Genomic DNA, 13,105 nt, shown 5'->3' on the forward strand with positions numbered 1-13,105 from the left:
AGGCCTCGTGAAAGAGTAGTAACAGTAGGTGTCTCAGCTTGAAGTATAAGGAGAGAGAGTTGAATTGGAGGCCTTGTGAAAGAGTAGTAACGGTGGTGTCTCAGGGTGAAGCATAAGGTAGAGATTGTTGAATTGGAGGCCTCGTGAAAGAGTAGTAACAATAGGTGTCTCAGGGTGGTGTATCACAAATGAGTGCTGATTATGTATAAAGATTGATAGGAATTGTCACGCATGTGGTACTTTGGAAGTCATCGATCTGGTTGGGGCTTGATGTGATAATTTATCACTTTGGCAACTTCAATGTGGCTCTGGAAAATGACGCAGTTCAGCTAAGAGGGAGGGAGGGAGGGAAGGAGGTGGCAGGCCTATGGGGTTAAAAGGATACAAATTGGCACCATCATACTATAATAAGGGATGCTCTTAAACGCTACTGCAACAAAAAAAAAGATGTTGAAATGAACAGGTGTTGTAACAATAGTGCAAACTTTTTGACACTGCCATACAGACACAAAACAAACCTGAGAAGTGATGGGTAGGACTTTACTCTAATTCTAGCTGCTTGAGATGTCTACAATTAATTCATCACTGCACTTGTGCTATGGTTGCAGGGAAGTAGCATTTGTTTGGCCTTGTAAGCTATATGTTTTTGCAGAGAGCATTTTTTAATGCTAAGCATGGTAAAAATGGTACCAGGATATTTTGGGTATGCTTATAAAAAATAATTGATATATATATATGCCTATGAGTGTAACTTCAATATTTTGAACAAGCCTAAAGATATTGACCAAAATTGAGAAGCTTCAATATTTCAAATAGTTCTTGCGCAATTTTGAAAACATATGTTTGGCAACACAGCAGAAAAGACCAAAATTGACAAGCTTCATTATTTCACTTTTGAAAAGCTCAACTTTGAAAAATTATGTTCGGCAATGCAGCAGCACCAAAGACACAAAAGATGGAGTACTACAAAAACTGTCACATGGAGGGATTCCACTTGCAAATGGTGATGTACAGCTGCAGCGACCTCCCCCTTGGGCTTATCCTGTTTGGAATCAGTCTAAGATGCAACATAATAACACAGACTCTATGCTCAGGGCAGCCTCTCAGGCTATTGACCGTGCAATGACTCACTTGTGGGAAACGAAAGTGAAATTCGTGCATGTGGGCCTGTCTGTGACTGACAGGCCAACCGTTTCCGTGGATCACAATTCTGGCAATGATGGCACTGCCTTGACGGATTTAGAAAGCAATTGCAAGGCCGGAGATCTAGACTCTCAGGGCTATTCTATTGTGGGGAGTACAGAAGACGGAGATAGAAATTTCCATAAAGGGCAGGCCATTTTAGAAAACAGCAATGCAGGTTTGGAGAGTGCAACTGCTGGAGTTTTAGAGCAGCCCCATGCCGATCGATGGGTGCACGTGTACTTGACAGCTGTGCCTGGTGTAAACATGGAGGATATAGAAGCTGAAGTGCATGTCAGAAGGAAAGATCATCGGCGAGTGCCAAGCACTATTGCAATGGCTCAAGTTAAGGTGTGTACCTACTTTTTGGGACTGATTCTATGCTCTAAATATGTATGAGATATTTCTATTTGTGCAGATCTTGACTGCTACTTAAAGAAGTCATTAACATTCTATTTTTGGTAAAAACCTTATAGTCGAAGTGTTGTTTTCACTCTTCTGCTTATTTGTTCAGCTAAATATCAAGTTCCTTGGTATGTGTTATCTGCTTGGGAAACCATCCTGCATACAAGCAACTGCCATCGTTTGAGATATTTCAACTATCTGAGACTTGACTAAAAGGTTTTTGGCAAAATCTTTATAGTCAAGTGTTGCTTCTCACTCTTCAGCTGGTTTGTTTAGCTAATATCAAGCTCCTTGCTTTGTGTTAGACTGTCCATCCTGTATACAAGAAGATGCCATCATTTGACGCATTTTAACTATCTGAAATGTAACATGGCCAACTATACAGCTATTACCTGTTTATTGTGCCAACCTTAGTCATTTCTAGTCGTTAACTCAATGCCCACTTGTGTGATTATTTGCTTCTGTCGTCCGTGCTGCCTAACTCCCAATCAAAATTTTCATGCTTTAAATCTACACCAGCTCCCAAAAAACGGACACTTGGCTGAGAAACATTGTTAAAGCCCCTAAAATGTATATAATGTGCAGGATTTACCTTTTCTTTGCAATTTTCCATCTTGAAAATCAAACATTTTGCGTTTGTAAGCATGATTCCTGATTTTTGTTTCCGAATGGAGATTTGAATAGAGTTCAGCTTGACATGCCATACCAAAATTTGTTTTAGTATGTAATTGAATGCTACTTGCATTTTTGCAGGAAGCTGCTGCAAAAGGAGAGTCTCCACTAGGCCTTCCTGTGAAGAAGAGTATGGCAAGAACTGGGAAGGGTCAATCAGAGGTATGAATCGACAGTTTCCCCTTACACCTTGTATCTTGTTCTTCCTTCCAAAGTACTTCTTTCAAGACTACATGTAGATATAAAGGTGGGTACCGTGTGGTGCTACTTGGGCTTTGACATGATGGTCCTGTGCGTCTCTGTGCAGACTCTTATGTGTTCTGGGCTTCCCCATCTATGGGTGTCACCCAATCGGTTCTCTCCAGTCTCGTGCCATATTGGGGGCCAAGCAACCTTTATGCCACCTGTATTGAGGCCAATGTGTGGATCTGAGTGTCTAGAATCCCAGTTTTCGTGCCAGTACATGGATCTGAGCCATGACCGGGAGATTTGTTCATAACATGGTTGCACGTGCATGTTGAATATCAATGCTCCACGCTCATATTGTAGTGCCCAGGTATCAGCGAGCTCATGTTTATACCGCCCCCGTTATGAGGAGTAGCCATTGTTGAGCAGCTCGAGCACAAGGCATCCCCTTATTCACACGAGAAGGTGGCCGAGGAGGCTAGATGGTTTAGAGACGGCTTGGATTAGATTTGGCACACTGCCAAATATGCTATGTGCTACATTGGACCATTATCTCATAATGGTCCACACGTGGAGTTGGTAGACTTTACGCTTGGACACCCTGTCCTGACATTGGGGGGTCCAAGATGAGCTTGGATGGCCATGGGAGGTGGGAACAATGTGTATTAGTGTCTAGTTCATCTTTATGGGCTGAGTCTACACCGTGGAAGGTGGCACTGACTATGACCGTGGACCTACACGGTCATGTTATCGTCGCTTTGTGTATAGGACTGTATACATACACAGCCAACCCCTTTCTCCAAATATTGCATAAGTCATCACTTTGAGTTTACTACGCAGCTTCTACTAGCATCAATCTTCGCAGATCAGCCATTGAAGCTTCCTTCACAATAGCACATGGGTGTGGGCCTTTGCCATCTATTGTATTACTTCTCTATCTTTGTTATTGTGCAATTTGGGTTTTAATTTTTTGTGTTGTGAAAGATCCTACTTCTTCCGAGTGTTCTCTTGTATACACCGCACGTTGTATCCTCTTACATTGTATCATAGCGCTCTGGCTCAGTACAAAAATTCTTTGTTAATTGTTGTCTAGTAGTCTCTGTGAGAAATGGCATCTTCCTTAAGATCTTGCCTTCCACCATTGGATGCTGATGGAAAGCTTGAGGCACCAATTTTCCTTTCTGGAAGTTCAAGCTTAAGGCTATGCTTTACTTCTATGAGCTCTAGGACACCATCATTGGTGTTGATGCTTACTCCCCACCAACAAGGGATGCAGATGACAACCTTGTACCACTTGCTGCCGACCTTGTCCAAGCTTGGAGACGAAGGGATTCAGATGCTGTGTGCGCCGTGAATATGTGTCTTGAATCTGGCCGGTAGCAGCAGGTCGGCCAATCCACAAGGGGTTTCAGCCCTTTGGCTCAAGGCTTAGATCATTCAACTCTTTATGAGTTGGGTCTTAGACTTGGGCATAGAATAGGGTGTTCTACCTTTTCATGAAGGCAGCCTATGGTTGTAAAGATTTGTACTACCTTTTTGTACATTATGAATATACTGAATACTCAGCGCTCTCTCTTTCTCTTCTCTCTCTTCTGTAAGCATTTTGCATCAGCATGTTCTAGGATGGTGTTTAGGGCTGAAAGAAGACTCTTAGAGCTTTCCCCATGTGACATTGGTATCAAAGCTTCAGGCTGATTTTGAGATATCGTTGCTGCCCATGTCGCGCATGGCTGAAACCATCGCCCGTGTCTTGATCTTGTGGTGGTGTGGGGACTAGGCAACATTGTTTCAGCATCAGGCTTAGCAAGGCTAAACACTGATTCAGTCCTAGATGAAGGTGCGCAGGTCTAAGGTACAGGAAAGTGCACAGGTATGAGGCCCAAGGAAACGAACACGAGACATGGAAGAAGTTCCCAGGAGGTTGGTCGGTGGTGTTCCACAAGACCCAAGGGGAATGGCAGTCCTGTGAGTCGGGTGCCACATGGGCACACCAGGAAAGGCTTTCAGGCAATGGTTCCAAGCGAGGTTGATACTCCAAGGGGTGGAGTGAGAGTGCCAGACTCAATACTCAAGAAAAGACAGATGCACAGATTTTCATCAGAGTTAGAGTAGATTTGGAGATCGGGCCGGGTTTTTAGTGAAGAGGGTTGCGAGGAGGGGAAGGATGACAAGTTGGGACTCTGTGAATAGACAATGGGATGATGACAGTCATCCAAGAACAGAGATTTGGAATCGCGTTGTAGAGAGCGGGAAAAAATAGAGATCCCTCTATAGCAGCACTCTCCCACAACTTGGAACAACCCCAAAGACGAGAAAGGGGGCACCATAAGCTAGGGTTGGACCATACACTCACAAACACATTCAATCACACACACACGCTCAAATGCGCATCTACCCTCTTCAAACCACCCGAACACACACCTAGATCCACCCAAATGCACACATTTGCCAAGAAAGAGGGGAGTAGGGCACATCAACTACTCAACCCTCGTAATTCAATTGATATTTGCGGGCATAGGGGTGAGAACCCTCGTGTACAAAGGCTATACGCCAATAAGCAACAATCAAGAGAAATGATGAAGAGAACCTCACTCACATCAATCGTCACAAAAAACAACTCACAACACTGTCATCATGGCTTGAAGGATAGAATGGCTTCTTGGTGCCTCAGTCTTCAACAATGGTTACTTGGAAGGTCCACCATCTTCATTCAGCGACATCTTGGCCTCCAATGAGTGTGGTGAAGGTCTTCAAGGCTAACGGAATGAAGAAGCTTCATACTCCATTGGTCCTCCACACCATCATGAGCTATTCAAATCAACACTATGTATGCTCTGATAAACATTTCATCAGCATCTCCTTCACATCAACGGCCAAAGGCCCTCTCAGTAGAGGTGTTAGATATCCGTAACGCCGCTACGGGCGTTACCACAAGAGGGGATGGCCTCTGGCTCACCACCCAGCCATAGAGGAAGAATGAGGATTGCCCCTCATCCCCCAGGCTATATAGTGTGTGGCCTGCAGTCCACACTAGCCTGGCCGCCCATGACTCCGCATGGGCGTCCTCTCCCACTGAACCCCGGACATGGCCATCCGGTCTGTCGTCGGTCACAGGCATTACAGCCTACGTGACATTACCCCCCCCTTAAGAAGAGTTTTCGTCCTCGAAAACAAACTGGGGAAACCTTTTGGAAATTGCACTACGGCGTTCCCAGGTAGCTACCACCTTATCCCTATCTGTCCATTTAACAAGTACCTCCTGGTACACGTTATGTCGGGTTTGTCTGTCACGATACTCTAGAATCTTTTCAGGTTCATGTGGTATCTTTGGTGGCTCTATCAAGTCCACCAAAATCTTTGGAGAAACTGTGTTCTCTAACCCGTGAACTGATTTCTTCAGTTTATTGACATGGAAGAAAGGATAGACTTGAGAACTCTCCGGTAACTCAAGTTTATATGCTACGTCCCCAATCTTCTTAAGGATTTTAAAAGGACCACAATATCTCGGAGAAAGTTTATCACACTTTCCCGTTTTCATGGTTTCTGACTGCGCAGGAATCTTGAGGAATACAAAGTCACCTTCTGCAAAGGTCACCTTTCTACGTCCTTTATCCGCATAAGTTTTAGCGCGATCCTGAGCGCTACGAATGCTCTCACGTGCGGCTTTGAGCATATCATTCATATCTTCAAGGAAATCCTTGACAGATTGAATCTTCTCCTTTTCTAGGCCTACAGCCATCGGAGATCTCGGCTGAAAACCATACATCAACATGAATGGTGTAAAGCCAATTGTTGAATGCTTGGAGCTGTTATAAGCAAACTCCAATATGGGCAAGCTCACACACACACACACACATGTACAAACCGCACATACACTAATCTAAAAGCACACTCTCTCCTCTCCCACACAAACTATCTACTACGTAGAAATTATCTGCCTCTCTCTTTCTCTCTCTCTCCACACACACACACACACATGTACACACTGCACATACACTAATGAAAACACACACTATCTCTTCCCACACAAACTATCTCCTACATAGAAATTCTCAGCCTCTCTTGACCATCAGACTCCGTATGGTCCGCCGTACTCATACTCAGAGTAGTATCCAGCTTTTTGAAGATTTCCCTTCAAAAATGACTGTTGAACTTTCTATCTCTATCCGACACTGTATCTGCGGGCAGGCCATATAGCTTGTAGAGATGTTCAATAAAGAGTTTTGCCAACTGTGGTGTTTTTACAGTTTTCTTCGTGGCAATAAACTTTGCCATTTTAGTTAACCTGTCCACTACTACCCACACCGAGTCATTCCCTCGACTCGTCTTGGGTAAACCGGTAATGAAATCCATGGAAATGCTTTCCCATTTCCCTTGAGGAATCTCCAGCGGACGGAGTATTCCTACACCTTAAGACGTTCATGTTTATTGACCTGGCACTTACTGCATTTCAGCACATAAGTCTGGACGTCCTTAAACAAACTAGGCTAATAAAACTGTCTTTTTACTAGTGCAAAGGTCTTCTGAATCCCAGGATGACCCGCACTTGGACTATCATGACTTTCTTTAAGAATTTGGGTCCGAAAGTCACCAATAGTTGGTACACATACTCTACCCTTGTAAAGTAAGTACTCGTTCGTCAATGGAGTAATTAGCATATTTCTCCCACGTGTCCGGTCGAGCTCGACCGCCGCTACGGGCAATCCGACGTGCCATTACAGGATAAAGAGTTTTCGTCCTCGAAAACAAACTGGAGAAGTTATTGGTAAGCAAATGTCTAGTAGTACTCACGCAAGCCGTGATTTGGTATTTCAACCAAAACCCCAAGGCAAATTTCATGCCTTGATTTTGCATCATGTCATTAGCACAGAAGCTAATGTACTGGAGAGCACTCTAGTAGCGCAAGTTCTCAGACTATGCTACTAGATATTTGTAGACTACGCTACCATGTTGCATCACCAACTTGTTAAAACTTCTCCTTGGAAAGCTCTACAGCCATAGGAGAAATAAACTAGAGCCAATCTAATCATGCATCACAAGGATTAGTTCCAAAGTTGAGAGATACTTTCTCTCTTAGAGTAACATCTTTGCACAAGCATATGCTCTAGAATCTTGTTGAGTTTCTAACTACCATCAATCTACGGATGGTTAAACTCCACTCTAACTCAGAGTAAATGTAACTTTTTGAAGATTTCCCTTCAAATATAACAATCAAACTTCCTATCTCTTATGCCATACTATATATGCGGGCAGACCATATAGTATGTGGAGATGTTTGATAAAGATTCTTGACCACTATGGGTGTCTGGAGTTACATCCAATCACTTACAACTCTTTGTTGCTATTACCAGACACATCCCTTCAAGTATTATCTGGACTCACACAACTATTCGAGTTTATGTGATATTTGAGGATATCTCTCCTTTCCCTCAAGAAAGGTTTTTGTCCTCAAAAACTCTACTCTCAAGCGGACTACGCGCTAGTGTCATAAGTCCAAGAACAAATGTAGACCGTGTTTAATATCATATGTAGCTTAAGTCACTTGCTGCTAAGAAGTGACTACACAAATTGACCCCTCCATTGCACATTGCAGTACAATTTCTGGTATTACAACACGAATTTTTGGACGTCCTTATCATAGAGGTCAACTTAAAAACTAGTGCATAGGTCTTGTGGAGTCTCGGCTGACCTAACCACACCACTGTGGTGACTTCCTACAAAAAATGTGGCGCCGAAGTCACCACCTATGTACTTTAACTCCGTAAAGTACATGGTCTTCATCTATCTCTATGGAAAGTTGTAAAACATTCCTGCGATGGATTTTTATCACCCTAAAATTATTGTGCACTATTTTAGTGTGAAGAGCTTTTTTCCTGGGTACCATGGTTCACCCCAAGCTCATCTGTTGCTAAATTCTCTGAGGCCCATGCCTTTGTTGTGAGGTGGTAGCATGGCTTCGACCTAGCGTGCGACCCTTTGGTTGGCATCTGAGGCTTTCATGTGACAGGTTGCTTTCCTGGTCTTAGGAATACCTTCCTCTCCTCCCGGTGATAGCTGGTGCTATTGGGAGAGGGATGGAATCCCCCTCCCCCTCCCCCCACCCAACACACACCGGAGCACTCTTGCCACGGTTGACCCGGAGCGGAGGCAACTTTGCTAGTTCATTCTAGCCTTTGATGCAGTGGTGAACTCAGGGCACCATTGTCATTCGGAGAGCTCAGTGGGTGATCATCAAGATTGGAGACGACAGAGTGGGCTTTCTAAACGTATACGTGTCAAATTCCATAGCAAGGAGAGCCTCTTTTTGGAGTACAATTCGCTAGTCCCTCCCACAAGCGGATTTCTGGTGTATGGGTGGGGACTTCAACATGTTAGAGTCGATAGAGGATAGATTCAGAGGTGGCATGGCTATAGTTTTTGGCATAGAGTACTTGGCTTGGGAGGAGTTGATTTTGCGTTTGAGGGGACAAGACCCTTGGCATTTACCGGAGTTTGGTCACGGCCCCGGGAGTTTGTGCTTTTTGAGATCCGACAAGAGGAGTACAGGCCCTAGCCTGTCCAGATTAGACTGGTTCTTGTCAGAATGCGTAGCGGAATATGAGACACACAACTGAGAGCAAACACATGCAGGACTCCACGCTGAACAGAGGCCCAAGTAGAAGACAAACGCCAGCCTGCAACAAACTGAATTGGGAGCAGCAGGAGAAAAATGCAGACAAGAGAGTGGCTGGGTATGAACTCTGTATATACACAAGAATCCCGAATGAATGATACACAATGGCAAGGGGTGTGGTGGTCCATTTTATATGGGCCCCAGGCAGCAGTCGGCCTGCTCCAGAGGCAGCCGACAGGGACAAATTTCCACGACCAGCCCTCATAGACCAGTCGGCCAGCAACCTTGAGTCGGCGAGGTCTAACATGAAGTCGTGTACAGTCGGCCAGAAGAGATGCGCCTGCCAGCTCATGACTGCCCCCCCAAGCCATGGAAAATGGGAAAAATATGGGGGAAAATACGAAAAAATGAGAAAACACCTACAAAGGACGGGCACACCCACAGCAGAGTTCCTGGTGTCTAAAGAAAGACAGGAGATGACTTCTAACAGTTCTATGTAGATGAGCGGGCTTGTGGACGTGGTGGCATGATTGGTATTCTGGCAGGCACTATTTTCTCTGATCATGCACCGATTATTGTATCCCTGGAGGACCCTTGGAGGCAGGACAAACATTTGAGCACCTGGATCCTTGACAGCCTCACTCAGGACTTCGAGATATGCAGTAGGATATAGGAGATTTGGGAGAGGTCGGATTTTTACTCAGGATCAGCCGCATGCACCTCTTGGATGTAGGCCTTGGAGAGATCAGCAGTTTATTACGGGAGGCAGCTGCAGAGCAGATTGGCTGGCTTCCAAGAGCAAGAGAGGAGCATCCGTTGAAGCCTCGCTTCTTTGCAGCGGCTTCAGGAGAGTTCACCAGACAGCCCATGGATCGAGGGCCAGCTGGCTGCTGCCCGTACAGAGCTCAGTTCCATCAAGGAGCGGAGGGTGGAGTACAGATATAGTTTGCTTGCACAAGGCACATGGAACTTGAGTTCCCAAAGTTCATGGAAAATGATAAGGGACAGATCAAGGTCCGTCTGAAGGGTCTTTGAGCTTACAAGCAGGTGACAGTTCTTAAAGTTGTGAGGGAGGAGTGGAAAGAGTCTAGTCAGACTATCCCTAGGAAGCTTTTTGAGGTTTCAGTTGTGCTGAACATCGCTTTCTGAAGTCGTTTGGCTAAGCTTGACTAATCACAAATTTCATCAACCACGTCTTAGCTCTTTTTTGTGTCAAAAACAACAAAAAATACTGATTTCAATGTGTTTAACCTATTTTTGTGACTGCAGGATTTTGATGATATAAGTGGAAAAGCCACAGATGCCCTTGCAGGTGAGCTGTGGGAGGTCAAAAAGGAAAGGATAAGGAAAATATCCAAGTTTGGGAGCATGCCTGGTTGGGATCTTCGCTCTGTAAGGACATAATCTAAAGTGTTTGACTCTATGCTACTTTATATGCTGGGAAAAGCGTTACATCTGGATGTTTGCTAGTCTTTTGAGCTGAAAACTTTTTTTTACTGCAGGTGATTGTTAAGAGTGGAGATGATTGCAGACAGGAGCACCTGGCAGTGCAGCTAATTTCTCATTTTTATGGTTAGTTTTTGCAATTGAGTTATGCTTGTTAATTTAGACCTTGCTTGAAGGATGACATAGATTTGTAGAGAGTTGTTGCATTGGTAGGGTCAATGTTACTCATGCATATTAATTATTGCATTTGGGTGCCTGATGAGGGATATGGGCAACTCAGAGAGGCATTGTCAGCATCCCTCGCTGCACTGCGGAGATTATCTGTCATGTAAAGTTGTCAACATCCCTCACAACAACATCCAGAACAGCTATCCATTCCTTCTTGGGATCTCATATGAGAGATTGTCACCACCTCTTGCAACACATGGTGCAGGAATGGATTAATGCTTATGCATCTTGTTTTGCTTAAACATGTGCAACTACAGCAATGCTAGATGAATTCAGAACTTGGTCATTTAGCTTCCACTCTCATAGAAGGCATTGCTCTTCTACACTTGATTTTGAAAACTGGCTGAAACAAAGTTGAAATTGCAACTTGAACAAATAATTCTGCCCTTGCATAACAGTTAAACCTGCAAACGCAAAGTAAATGCTGCTTTTTTCATAGCTGTTGTACGAACCACTAATTGTTGTAAGGAAGGATTTAAAACTGGGTAGAAGAGTACCTATACCATTTTATGCCTGAAAACTTCTGAACTCTTTTCTCTCAAACTTGAAAACGTAGCTTGACATGATGGTGAAAACAAACTTAAAGGTGAACTTGCAAAGGGGCAGGGGAAAGAGTGTAAAATCACATCATTCAATGGGGGAACCCCATCCTTGGAGGGATTAATGTCTACCTTTGCATAAAGCCTCAGTATGCTCTTGATGTCTACTCAATTAGGCCTGCAGTCATTCTGCTTTAAATCCTTTTCTACTGAAAATTGTTTGAAATTTCAAATATTATAAATCCTGCTGTAAAATTGCTTTCATCAATGTACAAGATTGCATCAAAGATAGTTTCTACTATCCAAGATCATGCGCTGGGTGTCTTAACTATGTGTAGGCGCACACCAATGGCATTCCACTCCTTGTTTCATACCAAGTACAAGGCTGAGCCTTGGTGGTATTTGAAGCTCCATACTTAAATTGCAAGTGACTCAATTATTTACGAGTAATTACAAGAATGGTACTCTGGTGCCTAATCTGCAAAATTTGGAATTGCAGAAGAAACAGGAAAAGACTGTTTTCTTTATTCCAATGCGCTTCATCCTTTCAGGGTTTTCTGCATAGACTGCATGCGAACTCATAGAGTTCGAGCTGGTTGCTTTATTTTTCTCCCGCATAAATTCAAAGATATGTAAGCACAACTCTTTGCATATCCCTTACTTTCTAAAAAAGAATAATACTTTTATTTTATAATATAAGATATGAGCAATGGTACAAGGGCATTAAAGTGCCCAGGCCCTCCTAAAACCCTCCCATAGTACAAAGAATATCCCAGTGTCTGCAAAGGTCCAGGATATGAAATCCACCACCACCATTAGAGGATTTACTTCCACCACATCCTTTGCAGCAAAAGATGACAGATTGTGCAAGGAAATGCACCAGAAACAGCTGTAGAAGTACCAAGAAATGGGACCAAGGTTCTTCTAACTTCCATCTCTTGGTACCTTGTGTGATTTTAAACAGGAATAACTTAGTGATGTATTCTAGCAGACAACTAATGGGCTGAAAGGACCCAGGGGCAATCTACTTCATCAGCTGAGTCACTGAGGGTCTGAGATAACAATCAGTTAGAATTGAAAAGGGAGGCATTTATGGGCTAAATCTTGCATAGGTTAAGATTATGGCCTGCCTTGCACTGGTTTTCTTACCCTTGGGTAATTAATAATGTACCTGCCACACATTGAAATTGTTTGTATTCAAAATTCTAGCATCATCTCCAAATAACATTTTTTTTTCTGAGCAGATATCTTTCAAGAAGCAGGGTTACCTCTTTGGTTGCGACCTTATGAGGTGCTTGTAACATCATCATATACAGCATTAATCGAGACTATTCCAGATACTGTAAGCCCAAATCCGACCGTGTATCAAATGCTGTTATACACATAGTGGCCTGTGTGTGTGTGTGTGTGCGCGCGCGCGCGCGCACGTGGGTGTGTGGGTCAGTGTGGGGAGATTTGATGATGCTGTTCATTGACTGTCAGGCATCTATTCATTCCATCAAAAGCAGAAATCCCACTTTGTCCAGCCTACAAGAATTCTTTTGCAACAAATATCAGGATGATTCACCAGCTTTGAAAATTGCTCAGGTTTGGGCTTTGATTCAGCCTATTTGACTTTTATGAGTCAGAAGGGGCCTGTCCCTTAAATGTTGTTTTTTTAATTGCTTCAATTTTTATCTGAGACATTGATGTTTGAGGCCACATGATTATCTCCAACTTCAAATAGGAGTTCTTTGCAGTGAAATGAAATGATATATTAACGTCTCTAAAAGGCCATGATGGCCTATGAGACCAATACTGAGAGTACATCTGAAGTTGGTGTCTCATCAAAGAG

General features: G+C 43.6%; 1 protein-coding gene across 5 annotated transcripts in view; it reads left to right on the top strand.

Annotated features, from left to right (window-relative positions):
* LOC147605545 (phosphatidylinositol 4-kinase beta 1-like) overlaps nucleotides 1-13,105 on the top strand; it is a 52,698-nt gene that overhangs the window by 19,879 nt on the left and 19,714 nt on the right. For 3 of the 5 annotated variants that reach the window (XR_015265174.1, XR_015265176.1, XM_086793552.1), the window contains exons 5-10: nucleotides 936-1,533; nucleotides 2,341-2,421; nucleotides 10,328-10,450; nucleotides 10,561-10,630; nucleotides 12,516-12,613; nucleotides 12,754-12,858. Coding sequence is in view for 2 of the 5 variants with exons in the window: in XM_086793552.1 (XP_086649678.1) it covers nucleotides 936-1,533; nucleotides 2,341-2,421; nucleotides 10,328-10,450; nucleotides 10,561-10,630; nucleotides 12,516-12,613; nucleotides 12,754-12,858 (1,075 nt within the window). In the remaining 3 variants the exon portion in view is untranslated. The remainder of the gene's footprint in view (nucleotides 1-935; nucleotides 1,534-2,340; nucleotides 2,422-10,327; nucleotides 10,451-10,560; nucleotides 10,631-12,515; nucleotides 12,614-12,753; nucleotides 12,859-13,105) is intronic. The other 2 variants (XR_015265175.1, XM_086793553.1) reach the window with 1 other exon arrangement.

This window comes from Cibotium barometz, chromosome 59 (assembly GCF_041138505.1).
Source record: "Cibotium barometz isolate CiBa-2024 chromosome 59, ASM4113850v1, whole genome shotgun sequence".
In the NCBI taxonomy this organism is placed as follows: Eukaryota; Viridiplantae; Streptophyta; class Polypodiopsida; order Cyatheales; family Cibotiaceae; genus Cibotium; species Cibotium barometz.